Source organism: Perissodus microlepis, chromosome 10, assembly GCF_051167445.1.
Source record: "Perissodus microlepis isolate ML-2025 ecotype Zambia chromosome 10, ASM5116744v1, whole genome shotgun sequence".
Classification (NCBI taxonomy): Eukaryota; Metazoa; Chordata; class Actinopteri; order Cichliformes; family Cichlidae; genus Perissodus; species Perissodus microlepis.
In genome coordinates, this window is record NC_140470.1 from 9885350 (window position 1) to 9909477 (window position 24128).

Consider the following 24128-nt stretch of genomic DNA (forward strand, 5'->3'; position numbering starts at 1 on the left):
TAACCTGACCTCTGACCTCCCAGCCCATTGTTCCTTCAGTGGGCTGGTTTCAGTCATTATGCAAATGTACTGTTTATAAGATTTGGGGAAACCTGCAGTCAGCTGAGTCTGAAGAAGTCACTTGGATGAGTGATGAAATATTTCTCCCACAAAACGCTACGTCCAGATGAACAGAATCAACTTTAGGGGATTGTTAGATGTATGTCAAATCACAAATAAACTTTGAATTTTTGTAAAATTATTCCATCACTCCAGAAGCAAAAAAAAGCCATACAGCAGAGAATAATAACAATAATCATAATTTTTAAAAAGCTGCCACACTACGTGGGCGGCTATATCATGCTGAGTGAAAGAAAAAGAACGCTAAGAGACAGGATGACGTCATTTCTCAGACATCAGCCATATTGCCTTATCCAGTACTCCAGCCTGCCTCTCTGACAGTCTTTGTCAGAGCAAACGAACACACCTGCAAACTAGTGTGAGGAGTAATGATGAAAAAAAGGAAACAAAAAAGAACCTGCAGTCAAATCTCAGTGTCTCATTCAGTAACAAGCAGAAGCGGTTGTCCACCATCACACGTATCCACAGTCTGTGTGGCCGTTCAGTCCAACTGAACTGTACAAAACACAGTTAGTAGTGTTTGTAGCTGGAAAGCCTTTGAGCAATCCTGCCTTTGCTGATTCTGTAAGCAAGTATTTGCCTTGATATTTGCAAGTGCTGTGTGATAGTTATTTACTTGGTACTGATCCCATGCAAAGTAAATGCAGGGATAATATTGCCAATACTGATTAGAATGATCATTAATTTGCAATTTGACCACTAAATCACTGTGATCGGATACCACAGTAATTAGTGAACACACCAAAACACACCTTTAAGCTTTTCATGTATTTCAAGGCTTCAAAAAACACTAATTTTGAAGACCTGGAATTTAAATGTGCTTGTCTCTAAAGCACTTTGGATCAACTTTTATTATTTAAATGTGCTGCAGGCTATAAATAAAAATAGATGTGACAGTCAACACAGAAATATTCTGATATTTTTCATAGTGAGTGTTTGAGATATATTTTTGGGGAAATTTGGTATCTGATATTTAATATTTGCATGGTTTAGCATGAATCTAGTCTCTGCTTGCAAGGTTGGGAGTTCCTAGTGTGAAGCCCTCCTTAAAACAATGAGATCTGAACTTACCATGTTTACTTCTGAGATGGAGTCTATACTTGCTATGTTGATGCTCATTCCTACGACGACTGGAGGACCTGAGGAGAAAGGAAAACTTGGCGTCACCAAAGCGCTTTTATTTTTTCTTTTCTTCTTAAACACACATATTTTGAAGCGATGCTCTAACATTAAACTGCTTGATAAATTCAGCAGCATCCACCCAGCCACATCAGATTTTGTGTACTGACTGATGCAAAAATCGACACTGTGTTATGTTTTTGCATATGAAAACAGCCATTTGTTTTTGTTTTTTACCGAAAATGCATTGTACCCTTGTTCAACAGCTCAAATACCCCCACCCCCAAAAAGACAAAAAAAATCACACTGAGCACAAATATAAAGGTTAGTGCTTAATATGTGCAGTTGCCAGTGGGTGGATGCAAAGCCCAGCGTAAAGATGAGCCCCTTTCAGAAGCCTCTGAAACCACACGGAGAAAATGCTCTCGTGCATACACGTTTCTATACTAGCAGTTTATGTAAAAGAACGAAAAGAGTGAACCACGCCTCATTTACATGATTATAGTGCATGTGACAGATATGCATGCTGACTCCCTTACAAATGCAATAACCACATACCCATTTCAGTGGTCACACAACTTTAGGTTTACGAGCTGTATGCATTCACAGTGCACATAAAACCACAGTTGCTGTAACCAACAGCCAGTGACACCATGTGACTGTGCTGTATACAGTCATGAATACGCATGAGACATTGCCTCAAATACAGGAAGGCACACTGTAACACTAAAAAATGTAGATACATAACTGCAATAAGCGCTTGTTTGTTCTTTTCTTAATGCCTTGCATTGGCCTTAACTGGGGGAACAGATCTGTTACCATTAGTTCTCAGTGTTTTATTGGTGCAAAATACAGCCTTCCCATTCCCTGTTCTTCAAACTAAGTCACCTTTATTTTGGTTGATGGAGCCACAAAATATAATTTGCTGACACGGAAAACAGAAACAGCAATAGCAGATCAGTGATTGGTTCATGTGGCAAAGCTGAATCAGGGAATTCAGATGATGTGCCACAGTTTTATAGTGGAAGTGGCATTTGCATAGGAATCATAACTACGAGAAGAAAAAAAGCAACTCTGCTGCAGTATGTACGATCTAATATATCATCATACATACCCGAAAGACATCAGACTTATAGCTTTTTAGTAAAATGAATCAATGCGATAGCTACGTTATTAATGCACTGCTGCTGTGTGAACTGCATGTGATTTACTACTGTATATCATATGCATGGATATACTGCATCTACTGTATATCCTTTTTTCAGAGACTGGTGGCACACATTAGAAAATAGAAAGGAATAAGGACGACATGATAACTTTTTTTTATCATAAGCAATGACTGTTTTTTTATGCTGATTGTTTCTTCGAATTTTCCCTTTTTTAAATAAAAGTTTACTAGGCCATCATTTCCTTCACAGTTTTAACTGCACAGTGAGATTCCTCAGCATTAGCTGCTGGTAATAGGTACTGAAAGTGAAAAAAAATATTTTTGGAGTTTCATTGGAACAGAAGTATCAAGTAGAAAGCACCACCAATAATTACTTTTTTGTAATAACACAATATAATTAACACATTTTATGAATATGTATATTGTTATAGCCTATTGTGATTCACAGAGTCAGAGAGTGACATACAGCTGATGGTTATACTGCACAAGTTCACATAGACAGATTCTTTGCCCAAAACAGATCTAAGACTTCACCTCTGGATCCTCTAAAAATATAACACTCTGAAATAAAAAAAAAAAATATTAAAAAAATATATTAATACGAAAAAAAAAGTTGACAGCTGCTTTAGATGACGAGAGCTGTGGTGATGTTAAAGGTTGGAAACTTGCACAGTTCAGAGGCCATAAGGATTTTAAGTGTATAAAAATCACTAACATAACCCAGATGTGCCCAAATAATCTCACCATACAGAGTCTAGATGCATAAAGAGTCCACATGACTATGCTTCTGATTATGGCTAAAAATAGAGTTCAATCTAGCCTGTCAGTCTGCTCTCAATAACTATAGTGTGTGTTTCTGTGATACAAACATCGATCCATAAACTTTATGTCTTGCCTCTGTAGCTTAGAGCATGGAACAAACTGTGCAGTCTAATTCATGACCAACTCTGACCAACGTCATAATCACGTATGACTAGGAACATTTTGTTTCAGCAGAAAGGTGAATGAAATAAGCATTTCTGCTAGAATTAGCTTTGATGACTAATCGACTTATTTAAACTGTTTGTGTGTTGACAAACTTCATCAATTATACTAAATAACACTGCAATTGGCACTGACAGATTGTCTGCGTTTCTCTTTTCATACTGGTGCAACATCCACTTCCTTTATTAAATATTTAATTGTGTACCGCATTAGAACATTTAATTGTACTCCAGCACTCTGGAACAACTTTAAAAAAAAATACAACAGGGTCCGAGATCTCCAAGCAATTCAGAACAGAGTGCTCACTGACGTGACCAGGAAGCCAAGACGGTTGTTGAATGTGGCTAAAACAAATGGTTTAACAAGCGATAGTTTGCATGCTTGGGAAGGTTCAGACAGCCTCTTGCAGGGCACTCTGCGAGGAACTGACCCAGCTCCAAATGTTGAGTCTTTGTCTACATCAAGATCATACCCAATAAATCATTTTGCACCTCATTCCTCCTTAACGACACTTATGTTACACATTTCAGTGCATCATTCTGCTTAAACTATCATCTGCAACCTATAGGTGTAACTGTACTGACACACATGTATGGGTAAAACATTGTTAAATTTAAAAACAAAACCTGTGGCAGCTTTGTCATGTATGAAATATTAGCACATATGTTAAGTGGTCACAATAGTTGGATTGGCAAATTAGTTAATGGGATTAGAACTGTGTTACCATTTGCGTACTACACATCAGGCATAACATTATGACCACCTGCCTCATATTGTGTTGGTCTCCCTTTTGCTGCTAAAACAGTCCTGACCCATGGACCCTGTACTGGACCCCTGTAGGTGTAAAGTAGTTTCTGATACCAAGATGTTAGCAACAGACCCTTCAAGTCCTGTAAGTTGAGAGGTGGAGCCTTCGGACTTGTTTGTACAACACATCCTAAAGATACTCAATTGGATTGAGATCTAGGGAATTTGGAGGTGAAGTCAACACCTTAGACTCATTGTTTTGCTTCTCAAACCATTCCTGAACACTTTTTGCTTCGTGGCAGGGCGCATTATCCTGCTGACAGTGACCATGGCCATCAGGGAGTACCATTTCCATCAAAGGGTGCACATGGTCTGCAGCAATGCTTAGGTAAGTGGTACATGTCAAAGTAACATCCACATAGATGGCAGGACAGCAAGGTTTCCCAGGAGAGCATTATCACTTTTGATAGATACTGACCACTACAGACCAGAAACAGAAGCTCTGACCCAGACGTCTACCTATCAAAACCTTACTCTAGCCCATTTTTCCTGCTTCTAAAACATGAACTTTAAGGACAAAATGTTCACTTGCTCCCTAATATATCCCACCCACTAACAGGTGTCACGATGAAGAGATAATCAGTGTTATTCACTTCACCTGTCAGTGCTCATAATGCTATGCCTGATCGGTGCAATCTTGAGGGTCATGAAATAAACCCCGAAGCCTCACTGCAACAATCTATGGCTTTAGAGAATTAAAAGGCATATCAGATGTCTGCTGCAAAACACAACAGAATCAGACGATCAAAAAACAGCAACAATACAAACATTCTATGATATTCTATGATAAAATGTGATAACATGAATGAATCTGCTACTATTCTGGGGATCTGACTGAAAGACCCGCACACGTTCTCTCCTATACTCTGCAAATTCTTCTTCTTTGACTCGTCCCACTACTCTAAATACCCTAAAGCTCTGTCATCTTCCCTGACCCATCTTTTCCTTAAAAAAATGGATGATGGAGGGGGGTATAGGGCCATTTTCCATCACACTTTGTGAAAGCAACCAGCAACTGTTTTCCCCAGAGATGCCAAAGTACATTCGTTCGCTAGATGAAAACAGAAAGCACGAAATCTCACCTCTCTCTCCCACCCTCCCTCTGTCTCCCTCTGCATATGTTGACCCTGCTTTAGAGGAGCAGAGTCACTTACTTCACCACCACAGCTTTCTTGAAATAAAACTGTTGCCTGCAATTGCACTTCACAAGTTGGAACGAAAACAAACACCATTAGACGTTGATTTTCATAAAAAAAAACAAAAAAAACCCCAACTGTAGCCACCACATACTTTCTTGTTCTCCACTGCAAATGTTTCCAACCATCTCTTAGTCTGTCTTTTTAATAATTTATCAAAGGTTGGGATCTGTGAAAAAGAAGGGTGCGAATAAGAGGAAGAGATCATAATGTCCCAAGGCAAGCCATATTGTGTGCGAACAATTAGCGAACTAGCGTGTAACACTAAGTTTTTCAAGAAGCCTCTGAATGTGTCAGCCTGCTCTGGCTCGCTGACGGGTTGCTGGCCAGCATCGCAGTAGGAACAGCTTGTAGCACATGTCTGATGATGGTCTGGGCATAGATGTGGTGCATTAAAATGGAACAGAGGCAAAAACAATATGAGTTGATCTTTAGTCGCCTACTGGTTTCTCCTCATGTGGTTCCTCGTGAAACTGGGCACAGGGACATCACTCAGGGAACAGAACAGATTTACTGAAATTTTACTAAATTAAAGTCACCCTGTGGGGTTTTTTGATGTCCACTCGCATGGCAGTGTAATGACCACATGCTCTAACAGCATGAAGATTTTCCTGTGCGTGTGTGCTACATGGGTCAACTGTAAAGAAGGCGAGCAGTTGTTGGTGGTAAAGAATCAATTAATCACATTAATCATTTTAAATGTAAGTCTTTAAAATGGGTTTTCTGTAGCAGGGCATCATGATTATAAACATAATACTATGTTTTTCTTATTTTATTTGCTCTTCATTTGATTTGGGTGAATTTGTACGCTAACATCACAACACAATTTAGTGTGTTTTTTTTTTAGGTGGACATTAAGATGTAATGTATAATATTTCCCCAAGCTTTCACAGTATCAGCAGAGGTGACTAGACTGAAGTCTTCATAATGCCCATAGCATGTAAATAAAAGATGGCAACTGCCTCTGGGCCTGAAAAGTGAATCTGATACAAAAATGTGCTTTAAACCTACATTTTTTCTAGCGGCCAGCAGGGGGCAGTCTATGAGAAAGAATCCTAATTCCACCTTCACGTGTGACCCCCAGGAAACCTGAAGGATTTCTAATCTCGTTTGCTAGTTTTAAGTTGTAGTTAATGTACTCGAATGGTAATTTTGCAAATGATGCTGCCTTTTAGATTGAAACAGACCATAAATATACTATAGATTGTGGCAATGATGACAAATCATTATTGTTTGGTCAAGTAGCGTCCTGTCCTGGAATTCAGTCAGACTCCTCAGTCATGACATCGGGTTTGAAAGGAACTCTCAAACTACAGGCTGACCTCCGTATGTTGTTGTCTTTTTTTTCCCAGAAGGACGCTGACTATTGAGTTAAAATAATGGATGAAAAGACCAGTTGCGCTGTCTTAAATGATGGAAAAGCTTATGCTGGTCACATTTACTGAAAGGCACCAAAGAGAAACTTGCACAATTTTCACCAGGTTGAATTTTATTAAAATAAAGGTCAATAAAAGGCAAAGGATCAGTAAACTCATCTTTGTTTTTTAAAATACAAATCAGTCAGTGATCTCATTCACTCCATATTTTCCCCCCTGGTCCTGCAGTGACTGGGATGGGACCCCAACAGTTTTCCCATCCCACATTTTGAGAACTACTGCTTTAAACGAATAAGATATAAATGTGTTTCTTTTCTTGCCAGTAGCTGAAGTCATTATTGTCATGGCTCATTAGCATGGAGTGGTGTCCAGTAGATTTCCTAAATGGTTCATAAACAGAAAATAAGCCAATCTGATTTCATTCCTTGATGACAATTGTTTTTCTTTTTGAGCCCTTTCGTCCCCTCCTTTGCTTTTCATCTATTATGTATGCTGTCCTCTGAAGTCCAACAATGTGTTGCCACATTTAGCTTGCAGTCTAACAGCCTTATTTTGCCTCAGGGCAACCGATGTAGGGGGCAGTGAAGCTGCCCCACTTAATGTTTTCCATGGTAATGGCAGTTCAAATCAAAACAAAGTACGTTCACTGCTGGGGAGTGGCATATCCTGATTTCAACTGAGGGCAGGGCACACATGTCTTTGTAACTTTGTTGACTGCTAATCATGTTTTTTTCTAATCTGAGCTGATAATCCTAACCTGACTAATATCTGAAAAGTCGTTATTTATTATAAAGAAAATAAAGCAGGTTTAAAAAATGCCTTTGTTTGGGGTTTTGTTTTGTTTGTTTTTTTGGACACTCTAGACTATATATGGTCCCTCAAATGTTATTAGGCTGGTTATTTGATGACTAGCAAAAATCACGAACTGCTTCCATTATGAAGTGTTAATAACATCCAAAGCTCCGCTTGTATGCTATGCTTCAAACACAGAATTACTACTTTTATTATCTGTTTAACACATATATGTGCAATATGTGCATTTCCTTTAATGTGTTAGCATAATGTAGATAATCAGCCACAAAGTACAGTTGCAGTTGCTATTACAGATGTTTATCATAATCAGAAGTCAAAATAGTGCTTCTTTGATTCATGTCAGTTTCTATGCATAGTACATGTAAGAGTGTGACAGGTCAGGCAGGAAAGAAAAAGAGAGTCAGGCTTCCCTAAATTGGGTCATTACTACGATTGTATTTTCTTATATATTAAAAACATGTCTAATAATGTAAACCTTAATCAGTCTGATGTCTGGGTGCAGCCACAAGAGGGCATCATGATAATATTCCCTCCATATTTGCGCTTATAATTTGGATGTTTTCATAAATTAAGCCAGATAAATTACAAAGAAAGAAAGAAAGAGAGGATCAATAGCACATTCAACACAGGACCAGCATAAGGTGAACTCGATATAGAATCCTCCTTAAGAAAGCTAACCGCTAAATATGTGGTTTAATATGGCATAAATGTTTGACATTCTCTTGCAGCAATGGTTTCTGATGAAATACTTCATAAGTTATATTGTGTTTGGACATTTGCATTTGATCATCTACACAGAAAATAAATAAAACAGAATAACTTGGATCTTAATTAAAGAAAGCATTATTCCTCATAACCTGTCAGTCGAAAAAAGCCTTCTGAAAACAAATTTGCGAGATGCCAAAGAAAACACCGCCTCTTATATAAAAAAATAAAACTCTGATAATAAACCCATTGCCTAGCAACAGAGGGTTCCATAGCAACTGTGCAGCATTTTCCCTTCAGTGTTGCAAGAGAAGCATGATGATTTATCCAGCTGAATCTGTATTTGTTTTTGTTTTTTCATTTGTTTTTTTCTCTTTATGTTTTGGTTTTATTCAATGGAAACCTTTTTTTCAAGACAACACAACAATGTATCCTACAAAATGCTTTCACTACAGCGGCCTCAGTTAGCTGCTTCATGATATAGATCAACCGAAAACAACAGCGGAAAGTGCAATAAATAATAGAAACGCTACCTTTGCTCAAGAAGCCAAAGGGTGTCTCTGATATACATCAGCAGAAGATTACAAAACAACATGACATCTTAAAATCCAATATTTCAGCAGCCTAATTATACAGCAGGTCTATTCCGCTAGTGCACCGGCTTTCATGTTACATTCATCCCGAACACTGAGGAAGGAACAACGTGTCTTTTTTTTATTATAATCTAAGACCCTTATGAACTCCAAATGAACACATCATATACATTAGATTTACTGTAATTTTGTGGCTGCTAAAAGTAGGATCAGCTTGGAAAGAAACAAATGCATTAGATCAAGTAATCATCACGAGCACATGTGAACAGTATACGGCTAAAACTGAAACGAGGCGGTGATGTTTGCTTTAGGAAACGCATACATTGAGAGGGAGGCAGTTCTGTACTTTCAGGTTTCCCCGCATGTATCAGTGTCTTTATGAATGAAGTTATTTAGGTCACCACAGGGAGCTACTGTAACTGCTGACTGAACGTATTCACCCTAAACCCTCAAGAACTTAAATATCCTCACAAAGCTATATAAGTGAAGAAGACATCTTTTGACATTTTTAGATACACGTCTAAAAAAAAAAAACATGATAAACTGCAGTTTCAGTCGTAACGTGTGCAGCCAGTTTAGGTCTGTGCAGAACGCTAGGTTTTTATTACTTTTAATCATTATTATTTTATTACCATTTCCACATCCCATTTCTTGAGCTACTTAATATTCTTCTGTTTTCTACAAGCTTCAGGGTAGCAAAGACCCGGAGTCTGTACCCCAGCATGCAGTGGGCAGGACACAAGTCTGCAGGGCTAACACACATAGACGGATGAACACAGTCACACCTACGGACAATTTAGAGTTTCCAGTTGCTGTGCATATGTCAGGACTGTGGAAGGAAACTGGATCACTCTTTCAGAACCCAGCGCAGCTTAATGTTTTCCCCGAGGTCTCATCGATAGGGTCAAATATGTGATCTGAGCATTTAATCAGGTTATTTTCCATATCTATTTTTAATTTTTAGAATTTCAAAATAAGTGAAATTAATGTAATGTCAAGTTTGTTTAATATTTGCGTCCTGTGCGTATCCCATGATTGCAACCCGTTCTTCTGTCCCGTCTTAATCATTCATTCTTCACACTTGTTTGTAACATTTAGTTCTCATTAAAACACAGACAAAATAAGTTATTTGATACCAATGTTGCATTCTGCACTGTCCAAGGAAAGCAACCAAGTGTAAAACTGCAAGCGCCGCCACAACCGAAGAACCCTGAGTACGCGGTGATAGCCAGTAAATAAGGCGAAATCATTAAACCAAAGGGGCCTGAAAAAGGACAGAAGAGTAGACAAAAGAAAATGATGAGGTGAAACAGGAGAGCAGAGGCAGTACATCACAGGAAGTCAGAGAGACAGAGGATAAGTAAAGGTGGCCTCATCTTATCGTCCTATCCTGTCACAAACCTCAGGCCTGATATATGAAACCTACTTAGATACTGCACTAAAAAGCTGGAAACAGAAGATGCTTCCTACTTACGAAACACTGCACATATTACAAATGAAATTTCCAACTCCTACATTACAATCCCACAAGGAACATTATTAAAGTAGTCTGAGGGGATGAAGAGTGAATTGAAAGGTTTGACTTCTTTTTTTTAGAAGCAAGTGCAGTTGATGAGAGACACTAAAATAGCAGGCTGATAGAAAACAGTTAATCACGAGGGTAACTCAATCAACGAAATAGTTTAAACAGATTTAACCTACAGTATATCTACTGAACACAGCCAAATGAAAATAAAGCATATTTACTCGAGATGAAATTTCAAATATCTCAAAATGACGCTTTGTGCTCTCCAAAGGTGAACAGAGCTAGATCTGAGATTGTTGTACGCACAGAAAAAGGGTAAGTCACCAATCTGTTTTGAAGAAATTTAAAAAAGGAACGACTTGCAGACTGTGGAAGGTTTGTTTTCTGTGATACAAAGGAAATATGCCAATGTATGGGTACTTGAGGACAAAGTGTGTCCATTGCAGGATTTCCCCCTGAAGCTGTTAGCAAACTATTGGCTAAAAAAGGGTATAATTCATTCATCAGTTCTCTGTGGTCCAGCTTATTATTTATTTACTCGTAGGCCTAATTTATTCAGTCGCACATTGACAGTTTTAATCAATGCCATTATTTTCATGTTCCCTTCTGATCGTGAACTGAACATTTTGAAACATTGGCTTAAGTAAAGTCATAAGATATGTGTGCTGCTAAATACAGGATGTTTTCTTTACAAAAGGGCATCTGTTTTTGTCTCTTTTAATTGATGCCACGATATCCAATGGCATCAGCATCATCGTGCACGCATTGGTAAGTCCCGCTTTAAATGTCTGTGTAATTACATTAACCTGTGGTAATTATGTGTAGATCCTCCTCACCAGTCAAGACTAATATGTCTCAAGAGAGTACGATACATGAATTAGTTCTTTATTAGTAAAGAAACTCTTAGTGTTCCTCTTGTTCTTTCTGCTGTTCTGTCCAAGCCACTAAATTACAATGTACCAAAAAAACAAACAAGAAAAACCCATCAGGAGTGAAGACAACCAAGGTCATCAAAAGGTGAACAGTACAAGACATTAGCGAGATGTGTGTGAGGCATCTGTGCAGGAATCTCACTACTTAGGACTCTTCACTTTTGCTGAATTGCCATCTAGAGTTTAGAGTTCATTTATTTGCACATGAAATGCTGCTAGACCACAGGAACAGAGAAAGTCACATTGCGCAGGTGAGATAAAAAAAAAGAAACATCTCACCTCGAACAAAAGCGAGGAATAAAAAAAAGATCCTGCAACACGACAAACAAAAGTCAACAGAGCTGGATAACAGACTCTAAATGACAAACTCAAAAACAAGGGGGAGAAAAATAGTATATGAAAAACAAAAACAAGCTGCATAAATGTAAAGAAGGAAAACAAACTCAAGTCGTGTTAGATCAGATGAAAAAAGTGGAATCAAAACGAAGAGTGACAGCGAGTGCTGCTGTGTGTTCAAAGACTCCGAGGAAGAAAGAAGGGCAGGAAGAGAAATAGAGAAGTTGTGTTGTGCCACTAGAGGAAAACTTCAGTAAGTTTAACTCATCAGCCAGTTGACACATACATCTACTGTACACTTGAACTGCAGAGACATGTGACCGTGCAGGAGGATGGATACATCTGTCCAAATGTGTTCCATTTATTTGTGATCACACAGAAAATCAAAAACTAAAAACACAACTACAGTTCAGATCTTTCAGTTTATACATGCATATCTTTTGACATACCTATAGCTTCACAAAACAGGAGAATGGAGTTTGACATAAGAAAACCTATTCAAGTTATTTCTAAATTGTAGACTTAACAAGACCTAGTAAAGTATACCTACAGTGTCAGTTCCTGTTTCTATTTACAATTAACAAGAGAGCCCTGAATTGTAATAATATTAAATGTTGAAAATGAAAGCATCACCACTGACATCACCAATATGCACACAGATGCCAGAACAGTTCATACAAAACAGCATTAAGGTAATTATCTGTATCGGACACCCTGAGAACGTATTATCACGATCAGTGTTGCAAAGTAACACGTTACTGTAATGACATCATATTTTTCAGGAACGCAGTAATATAATAAATTCAGTGATTACATTACAGCTACAATTATCTCATCACTTGCATTACTTCTTCAGTTATCTTAATGCTGGGTGGATAGAAAGAAAAAAAAACATCCAACAAAACTTTTGTTATTCCTGCTCACTTGTGCTGCAGTCAGCTGATTTCAGGTCATGTGCCGGGAGGAGGAAAATGGTGGAGCGGTATGGACATTGCTTTTATATTTATTACACAAAAGAACAAACGTGAGGTAGTCCGCTAAACTATAAATTGCATCCAGGACATAAACAACTGCATCGTGCTGCCAGCACTACTTTGGCTCTGTATTTGGAAGCATCTGCACATATAGCATGCTAACGCAATGTTAGCAAAGAACACAGACTGATCTTCAGCAGGTCTTCTTTAGTAAGTAATGTAATGTAATGTAATGAGTAGTATAACAAATTAAGTAACATAATACAATATTTTTAAGAAACTAAAGTAACGATCCCAACACTGATCACAATTATGGTGTATGCAACATGAAACAAAATTAGAGAATCATCTTTTTCTGTTATTGCTGTCAGTCTCTAGCATATTTACAGTGATGCTAGCTGTGTCACCATGTTGGGTACTCTGACTAAATAAAAAGTAAAATATTTCTGGAAGCCACATTTCTCAGGCTAACAGTGAAATTCTCTGTCTAGGTTGTTATTAGCACATGGTCAAAAGCCAGCATCTGTAATGGCGTGATGTTCATTACTGTGCGTGGCATGTGTAACGTGCATATCTGTGAAGGTCTCATAAATGCTGAAGTAGATTTCCTTCAGGGGAGACTTTGCTTGTTTCAGGAAGACAATGCCAAGCTATGTTCTGCACCTGTTATAACAGCAGTAAAAACCTCCAGGTACTGAATTGCGACGCTTCAGTGCAGAACTGATAATAATTATAACACGAAAAATTTCCCTTTCAGAGCTACAACACTGGTCTACTTTCAAATGGTCACTGAATTCAATATAAATCATTTGCATTTTATTGCATTGTTGTTGTTGATGCTTTAAGAGGTGTATATGCTGTTTCACAGAGGTTGAGCCACGCTTCCATCTTGCGTTTTCCTCTAGCCCTACACTATGCACAAAATATTTTTATGTGGAAACCTTTTTTTTTTTGTGGCCAGCTGTTTGAGTTCAGAAATGAGATGGGCTTTTAAGCATGTTTCCTAGTAGTAAGGGTGAAAGCATCTCTCTCCAGATGCTGTAAATGGCTTTTTTTCATCCTTGTTTTTGTATGTGAAACAATTTGATAGCTGTATCTTGCCCTTGGCCACCCTATCATGGCCTTGTCAAGGACACACCTCCCATCAATCACTGCAGGTTCAAGAAGTGAGTCACTGGGGACCTTAAGAGGAATTAAAAAAAAAAGAAAGAGGAAAAATGCCCTGCATGCAGGATGCCTCACCAACGCCTGACCTAGGGTTTTTGTACTTTGCAGTCCACTGCGATACATTCTGGTGCAATTCTATCAGCATTTTTCTCCTTCATTTCAAAGTTGCTGAAAACAACACTTTGAATGGGAAGATGAAGTATGTCCTTTCTCCTGCATGCTATCTCTCACCACCCCTGCCCCCCCTCTGCCTGCCTACATACACACCTCATTTAATTCAAATAGAAAATCTAAGCGAAGGGAAAAGGAAAAAGTGCCCAGCTTGAGCATTTTTTCCTGCGTTCCCTCTGCAATAAATCACTGGGCATTCTCTCTTCATCAGGATAGATTTCACTTGCACATGCCCCAACATCCATCCTGGGATTCTGACAACACACTTATGTTTTGCGCTGAATAGGCATTACTTTGAGACTGAATTACAATGGCCTCTGCCATCAGCCCATATGCAAAACACCCCAACATTTGACATGTCGCAGCACACAAACTAAGAGATTGTCCCGAGTGTTGCACAGTCGCCTGCTAACCTTGATAGATCTACCTGCTACCACATATTATTTAATATCTGCGTCCGCCAAACTGCAGGTTGCATCCGACGTCCTGCGGGCATCAATCAGTGGTCGTGTTCTCAGAAGGTAAAGTAATAGTGTTGGGAGTGCTCTCTGTAAAGAGCCGCACACGTATGTGAGCAGCATTTAGTCTATCATCTCAAAGGACACACGGGATAGCCTCATATCAATTACACTTACATTACGCTACAGTATCTTACAAGCTGAATATAAAGCGCTGCAGCTGCTGCTCTTACTTACATGTCCCGCCTTTTATATGCAGTCAATTAGGTGTCCATTCTACTCACCACTCTTGCTGAAACCGATGTGCTGTTTCATGGCTACATTTACCACGTATCCATTACAAACAAGATCAAGCTGCAACTGGGACTCATTTGAGGTCAATGGGAAATGAGATCAGCAAAACCCGAGCTGCATATGGCAGAGAGATATGGCAGGTGACCGTTCTTTGATGACATGTCCACAGGCTGGACCGCCTATAGCTTGGGATCCGGCAATTACAGTTGCTGTCACAAGCTGTTGCACAGGTAGAGAGTCTGATTCGCTCTGACAAGTGGTCCTGAGAGCCATTGATGTTTTTTAATGGTTGAGATCATTAAACTGCAAAATTCTACCGTGATCCTCTTTTATTTGAAACCATTAAAGTCTTGTGTCAAAATGACTTTATGGTAGGATGCAAGAAAAAATACATGTTGTGGAGAAAACAAGAACGCAACATTGTTATCGACTGTGGAAGCAATATGACTTCCTGCAGTCGGAAGTCTCCAATAAATATAGAAAGTTTTATCCTCTTACAGTGTTTTGGTACATGTCTATGGAACACCGTTGACACTTTAAATACGAAATAGAATCAATTTGGGGTTTTCTTTTCATTCACAGAAGCAACACTTGTTGCAAATTTGAACACTCAAAAAAATTTGCCTTTATTTCTTATATTTTTAGCTGTTTAAACTTCAGACAAATTCTGGTAACTTAATAACAAAACGACAAAGAAAGGAATCGTGAGAAATTAGGTTAAGAATGTGATGCATTTCATTTCTTAGTCAAATTGCGGATCCTTTTTATTGTTGTTAAAAAACATGTCTTCATGTCATTTCATGTGTAATGATAAATAATATGTACCACCTCAGAACTGTTAATGGTAGCATCAAGCAGCAGCAGCAGCAGCAGCAGCTCTATAGCTGACTGATGTTCTTGCTCCAAGACAATTCCAATGTACAGTAGGAGCAAATTAAAAATATTTAATTTATTATTATTATCCAACTAGCACATTCTGTTCTGCATATAATTATAGTATAAATGTGAGAAATGCTGCTCTTTTAACAGACTGGAACAATTTTCCCTTTATTGTGACACAGTAAATAATCAAACGCACAGCAGTGTTAGACTATTTTTTTCACTGTTATCAGCCCGCCTTTGACACACCTTTAAAACAGCTGCTCACAGATGGTGCATTCTGACACTGTCATAGAGACAGTGTCATAAGGTTAAAAGCCTTAAACTAATAATATCAATTAAATGTATTAAATAAAAAATTGCATTGATGGCATTTGATGTTTGTGTCTATAACACAATACTGTATTTTAAACTAAAAATCACATATTGGTTTTCAACACCAAATTCTTTTTGTGCTACTTTTATTTGGTTTTGTTTTACTTCATTTTTGTTTTTTTAATGCTCATAACCACCATAAAACATAAAATGCCCCACGACCGCAGAGAATTCCCCAGAGATTCAGTCACCTCTGTAATGGTTTCAGATTTATTCCCAGTGGAGCTATACGCTGCTGTGACATTCCAGTCCCCGGACAGGGTGTCCTTTATTGTCCTTTCTCCCTAAAAGGTACACGGTTGAACTTTAATTAATCCATCTGTTACAGAAAAATTCTCGATCTTCCCGTGAACCGTGTGAATCTTTAAAGTCGTGGAGAGGAAAAAAAAATAACAAAAGAGATCACCACTTGCAATTTCCACTAGTCACATGTATTTCTAAAATCTGCAGGGCTGTCTACACCGAGACAACTTCTGTAGTTTTCTCTGGTCCCCTCCCCAATCAGACCAGGAGTGACATGTTTAGCCGCATGTTCTCCTTAAATTGCTGGCTGTCTGAGTGGTGTCCCAGAAACGATGTGGGCTTCATAGATAATTGGCAAACCTTCTGGAGGAAACCTGAGCTTGTTAGGAGAGACGGCATCCATCCCACTTTGGATGGAGCAGCTCTCATTTCTAGAAATATGGACAAATTTATTAAACCCCCCAAAATATGACTATCCAGAGTTGGGACCAGGAAGCAGAGTTGCAGTCTTACACGCCTCTCTGCAGCTTCTCTCCTCCTGCTACCCCCCCCAAAAACCCATCTCCATAGAGACTGTGTCAGCTTCCAAAAAGACAAAAAACAAACTAAAAACCAGCAACAAACAACTTAAACATAAACAATCAAAAAGAAAGAACAGTACAGTATCCACATCTGAACCAAAGAGTAAAACAGTGAAATGTGGATTATTAAATATTAGGTCTCTCTCCTCCAAGTCTCTGTTAGTACATGACTTAATAATTGATCAACAAATTGATTTACTCTGCCTTACAGAAACCTGGTTGCAGCAGGATGATTATGTTAGTTTAAATGAATCAACACCCCCGAGTCATTCTAACTACCAGAAACCTCGAAGCACAGGCCGAGGGGGCAGTGTGGCAGCAATTTTTCACACCAGCCTATTAATTAATGAAAGACCAAGACAGACTTTTAATTCATTTGAAAGCCTGATGCTTAACATTGTCCACCCCAGCTGTGAAACTCAGAAACCAGTCTTACTTGTTACCATCTATCGTCCACCTGGGCCTTACACAGAGTTTCTGTCTGATTTCTCAGACTTTATATCTAATTTAGTTCTGAGCTCAAATAAAATAATTATTGTGGGTGATTTTAACATCCATGTAGATGCTAAAAATGACAGCCTCAACATGGCATTTAGTCTGTTATTAGACTCAATTGGCTTCTCTCAAAATGTAAAAGAACCCACCCACCACTTTAATCACACTCTAGATCTTGTTTTAACATATGGCATAGAAACTGAACATTTAACAGTGTTTCCTGAAAACCCTCTCCTGTCTGATCATTTCCTGATAACATTTACATTTACAATAATTGATTACACAGCGGTGGAGAGTAGATTTTATCAAAGTAGATGTCTTTCTGAAAGCGCTGTAACTAAGTTTAAGAATATAATCCACCCACTGTTATCATCTTCAATGCCCTGTACCAACACAGAGCAGAGCAGCTATCTGAACGCTACCCCAACAGAGGTTGATTATCTTGTTAATAATTTCACCTCCTCACTACGTACGACTCTGGATACTGTAGCTCCAGTGAAAACTAAGGTCTCTAATCAGAAGTACCTGACTCCGTGGTATAATTCTCAAACACGTACCCTAAAGCAGAAGACTCGTAATCTGGAGAGGAAATGGCGTGTCACAAATTTAGAGGATCATCATTTAGCCTGGAGAAATAGTTTGCTGCTTTATAAGAAAGCCCTCCGCAAAGCCAGAACATCTTACTATTCATCACTGATTGAAGAAAATAAGAACAACCCCAGGTTTCTCTTCAGCACTGTAGCCAGGCTGACAAAGAGTCAGAGCTCTGTTGAGCCAACCATCCCTTTAATGTTAACTAGTAATGACTTCATGAACTTCTTCACAAATAAAATTTTTATCATTAGAGAAAAAATTACCAGTAATCATCCCACAGATGTAATATTATCTACAGCTACTCTTAGTACCATTGATGTTAAGTTAGACTCTTTTTCTCCAATTGATCTTTCTGAGTTAACTTCAATAATTACTTCCTCCAAACCATCAACGTGTCTTTTAGACCCCATTCCTACAAAACTGCTCAAAGAAGTCCTGCCATTGATTAATTCTTCGATCTTAAATATGATCAACCTATCTCTAATGGTCGGCTATGTACCACAGGCCTTCAAGGTGGCTGTGGTTAAACCTTTACTCAAAAAGCCATCTCTAGACCCAGCAGTCTTAGCTAATTATAGGCCAATCTCCAACCTTCCTTTCATATCAAAAATCCTTGAAAGAGTAGTTGTCAAACAGCTAACAGATCATCTGCAGAGGAATGGTTTATTTGAAGAGTTTCAGTCAGGTTTCAGAGCTCATCACAGCACAGAAACAGCTTTAGTGAAGGTTACAAATGATCTTCTTATGGCCTCTGACAGTGGACTCATCTCTGTGCTTGTCCTGCTAGACCTCAGTGCAGCGTTCGATACTGTCGACCATAATATCCTATTAGAGCGATTAGAACATGCTGTAGGTATTACAGGTACTGCACTGCAGTGGTTTGTATCATATCTATCTAATAGACTCCAATTTGTGCATGTAAATGGAGAGTCCTCTTCACACACTGAGGTTAATTATGGAGTTCCACAGGGTTCAGTGCTAGGACCAATTCTGTTTACATTATACATGCTTCCCTTAGGCAGCATCATTAGAAGACATAGCATACATTTTCACTGCTATGCAGATGACACCCAGCTCTATCTGTCCATGAAGCCAGATAACACACACCAATTAGTTAAACTGCAGGAATGTCTTAAAGACATAAAGACCTGGATGGCCGCTAACTTTCTGCTTCTTAATTCAGATAAAACTGAGGTTATTGTACTCGGCCCTGAAAATCTTAGAAATATGGTATCTAACCAGATTCATACTCTGGATGGCATTACCTTGGCCTCCAGTAACGCTGTGAGGAACCTTGGAGTCATTTTTGACCAGGACATGTCCTTCAACGCACATATTAAACAAATATGTAAGACTGCTTTCTTCCATTTGCGCAACATCTCTAAAATTAGAAATATCCTGTCTCAGAGTGACGCTGAAAAACTAGTTCATGCATTTATTACTTCCAGGCTGGACTACTGTAATTCATTATTATTAGGATGTCCAAAAAACTCACTGAAAAGCCTTCAGCTAATCCAAAATGCTGCAGCAAGAGTACTGACAGGGACTAGAAGGAGAGAGCATATTTCTCCTGTTTTGGCTTCCCTTCATTGGCTTCCTGTTAAATCCAGAATTGAATTCAAAATCCTGCTCCTCACATACAAGGTCTTAAATAATCAGGCCCCATCTTATCTTAATGACCTTGTAGTACCATATCACCCTATTAGAGCACTTCGCTCTCGCTCTGCAGGCCTACTTGTTGTTCCTAGAGTATTTAAAAGTAGAATGAGAGGGAGAGCCTTCAGTTTTCAGGCCCCTCTTCTGTGGAACCAGCTTCCAGTTTGGATTCGGGAGACAGAAACTATCTCTACTTTTAAGATTAGGCTTAAAACTTTCCTTTTTGCTAAAGCATATAGTTAGGGCTGGACCAGGTGACCCTGAATCCTCCCTTAGTTATGCTGCAATAGACGTAGGCTGCCGGGGGATTCCCAAGATGCATTGAGTTTTTCCTTTCCAGTCACCTTTCTCACTCACTATGTATTAATAGACCTCTCTGCATTGAATCATATCTGTTATTAACCTCTGTCTCTCTTCCACAGCATGTCTTTTATCCTGTCTTCCTTCTCTCACCCCAACCGGTCGCAGCAGATGGCCGCCCCTCCCTGAGCCTGGTTCTGCCGGAGGTTTCTTCCTGTTAAAAGGGAGTTTTTCCTTCCCACTGTCGCCAAAGTGCTTGCTCATAGGGGGTCATATGATTGTTGGGTTTTTCTCTGTATCTATGAAGCGCCTTGAGGCGACTTTTGTTGTGATTTGGCTCTATATAAATAAAATTGAATTGAATTGAATTGAATTGAATTGAATTGAATTGAATTGAATTGAATTGAATTGAATAAATTACCCCTGCACAGCACCTTCTGTTAGACATTTACAGGCTCTCTTTGCAGGCTCATTTCTTTGTCATCCTGCTTATGCACATCTATAGTATGCTCACTGAAATTCATTTTCTCCCTGCTGCACTACCGACAAAATACCATTTAAGACACACTTAGCCACTATCACTGTTTATTACACCAGACAAGGACAAAGTAAGGTAGGAGAGTAGCTTAGTAAAGCATCACTGAACTGTTTTTGTGCTGATAATCTAAATTATTTCCCATGTTCAGTATAGGAACGACAGAAAGACAATGTAAACGCTGACCTAATCAAGATCCACTGAAAAAAGCTGAATATTGTGAAACAGCCTCATAAACTATAGTATATACAAAATACCACTTCAAGAGTATATAAAATACGCTTAAGAGTACATATATATATATATATACACACACACATATATATATATATACACACACACACACATATATATATATATATATATATATATATATATATATACATAGCCTTCTTCATGGGAAACTGAACACTACATTTCTAAGAACAATGCCTGGCTTTGAATCACATGACCATGTGCCTAGCCTACCTCAATTTTATATTTATATGGCGCCAAATCACAACAACACTTCCCATATGGAAAAGATATATATAAATCTTATAAAGTTTGCATCTGTCTTGTGTGAAACTTGTATGAAAAACATACAAGAGTGAAGACAGATATAAGATCCCTTGAAAAATTATATAAATGAAACTTGTATGTTTTGGATACTTACTAAAACTATATATGAAAGTAATGAGAAAGTGGCCACTTTCATGAGTAAATCATATAAGCCTTATATCAGCGGTCTCCAATCCCCGGGCCACGGACCGGAGTCGTTTGGTACCGGGCCGCGAGAGTTGAGGCTCGGGTGTGAAATGTATGGTTTTCAGGGTTTTTATTGGTTTTTAGCGTTATTTTGTTATCGTTTTTATCGTTAACTCAGTTTTCCTGGGTCTTTTCACGTGTGTTATGAATAAATCTTTTTTTTTTTCTGTACCGGTACTAGTTTTATTTTGTTGTATTTATCCGCGACACCTTAAAAGCCGGTCCGTGAAAATATTGTCAGGCATAAACCGGTACGTGGCGCAAAAAAGGTTGGGGACCGCTGCCTTTATGATTCACTATATGAAGTAGACCACATCTTATGCAAGTCTTTTATAAGTTTTTCCTATTTCTTTTCCATATGGGTTGCTTCAAGGCACTTAATTGTCTATTTTGCTTTTTTTTTTTTCCTATTCTATACTAGTGCTGTGCTAAAATCATGCTGCCAAAACAATTTGGTCAAATAATAATGATTGCTAATACTACTACTACTAATGATAATAATAAAAATAACAAATTATTGACTGAAATATTTTTGAAAACTGGGTCCAGTGTGGAATTGGCACATCTTCCCTGTGCACATGTAGGTTCTCTGTCTCTGTCTTCCCACTGTCCAAATACATTAGGTTAATTGGTTAAACTTGCCATAGGTTTAAATGTCAGTACAAGAATAGTAGCCTGTCTCTGCACTAGCCTTGGACTGGTGACAAGTTCAGAGTGCACCTCACTTCTTAGCCTGTGACTGCTGCAACAGGCTTCAGTGTCTCCCAACAACCCTAATGGGTAGATGGACAGATACACCTGTTTTGTTTTTTTCAAACCTATCTAACTATTCAAATGCTCCTTATTTCTGTGTTTGTTGCATGATGAAGGCAGGAAGATGAAATGTGCATTTAATCAAATAAAGACCTTCAAAGTCTTTGCTGAGTGGTTTCCCATTAAATTCCCATGTAGCATAACTTACAGTTTTATGCAACCACATTAAACACTGTGGAAAGCACTTTCACTGATAGCTTCCCCCATTTAATGATGTTTATAAAGATTTCTATTTGTAACCATTTGAACCTCTTAATTAAAAGAACGTTTAGGTAGGTAGCGGATTGGTTCTTTGTTTCTTTAGTCTACTCTGATATGATGAAGTATTGTCTACATTGGTTGGTCATCTAAAAATACATTCGCTCTATGATTACAAGCTCATCTCAAAGTCACTATTTGAAAAATGCTTGCCTCAGAACACCCCCTGGACATCTGCTGACTATATTTAGTGGCCAGGCTTTCAACTTGACTCAGTGCTCTTCGTGATCAACACTTGAACTTGAACACCCTTTTTGCCAACCCTTAAAAAAACATTTGCCCACCAGACCATATTTAACCATGTATATCCATAAAATCTGAAGTGCTGGATTGAGTAAATGCACTTTTTTTGTCATCTAGAGATGTCCCACACTTGGTCACGGCTCTGCGGGAAGAATGACATCTTTACAGCATTTGTGATATGTCACCTGTCATGGTGTGTTAATGGTGGAAGCTGAGATCATAAAACCCATTCCTGTGATGATGACAGCTTGATTTGAAATGTGTCCTCCAGAAGGACGAATGTGTGAATGAGCTGAGCTTGGCCCTCTTATCGTCTCCAACTGACTGGACGTTTGTTTGTTTTTTCATTTGTTAGCTTGTTCACACTGATAGCAGGACAGGGAATTGTTTTCGCCAGAATGAAACTGTCAGATCACCATGCCCTTTTTCCTGACTGAAAGTACAAACCATTCTTAGCACAGTGCATGACCTCTGCTAGGTCTCTTACTGGAACATATGGTGATCTGTCGAGTATTATTGATAAGTATTCTTTTCACAAAAGGTTAATGAACAAAGAGACAAAATGGCTGTGTAAGTAGGAGGGGGATAAATGAAGGATCCGTCTGCAGAAACAACAACTTTGTTACAACTGTAAAAATGCCGTAACACCTATAGGTGGCGGTATCATTACCAAAATGTATCTCTCTATATTATTTCCATTGTTTGAATTCTGATTAAATGAGAAGGATAAGCTTCTCCTGAGAGCTGGGATACAGTATTTGAGTCACAGTGGTCAAAACTGTAAATTTCATGTGTTTTTTTAGAATCACACTGTGGTTGCATACTGCAGTGAAAAAACAAAAGTGCAAATTTCAAACTATCTTTAAATGCATCGCTTAAAACTTACAGTGGATGAAGAGCTTTGGTGGACAGTCTCAAACCGCGCTGCCTTTGCTGTCTGGGCTCAAACTATGTTGAGATTATGGTGGCGTAATGTAGCCCAAAATGCGTCCATCCATCAAAGATTGTTGCAAAGTGTTCTAGTGTGTTTTTACATTTTTTGCTTATAAGACTTTTAAAAAAGGGTAAAGCTTCTGTGCAGGGGAAGTACCAAAACCAATGCTCACTACAATACTCTGAAAATGTACATGTTTTTTTAGTACTGTAGGCAATCCAGACATGTAAGAAAAAGAATGCACATGAGCAAAAACACTATGCACTGCACAGCACATATTACACATGGAAAATAGCAACTAGCGTACTTCGATCTAGACTTTAAAAAAAAGGCCAAAAAGGGGTTATAACTGATATGCAAAAGGCTATATGCAAATGATGCCATCATGCTTTTCACATCTTTGAATTTAGAAAAACATCTAAGAGATGAAATCCAGACCTGTTAAAGTAATTCAAAGTAAATGAATTTCAATTCAGCCACATCATCCAAACTACTAAATATCCTTATGTTATTCTGAAATACACACTTTTCGACTGGTATTGGTACAAACTACTAAGTTTCTGGTACAGCTACATCCCCATACCATGGGACAAAAAAATCAACATTGCAGTACATTGTCTTGTGATACAATAATTAATACCCAGGAACCAAATATCAGGACAGACTCCCCCAAGTTAGCCTAACCAGAGTCTCTATTCATGACTATTGTAGAGCCTTCAGTATTATTGTAGGGTCGT

General features: G+C 38.5%; 1 protein-coding gene across 2 annotated transcripts in view; it reads right to left on the minus strand.

Moving 5' to 3' along the window:
• gabrb4 (gamma-aminobutyric acid type A receptor subunit beta4) overlaps positions 1 to 24128 on the minus strand; it is a 54775-nt gene that overhangs the window by 18896 nt on the left and 11751 nt on the right. For both annotated transcript variants that reach the window (XM_084941837.1, XM_084941836.1), the window contains exon 3: positions 1192 to 1259. In XM_084941837.1, the coding sequence (XP_084797963.1) occupies positions 1192 to 1259 (68 nt within the window). The remainder of the gene's footprint in view (positions 1 to 1191; positions 1260 to 24128) is intronic.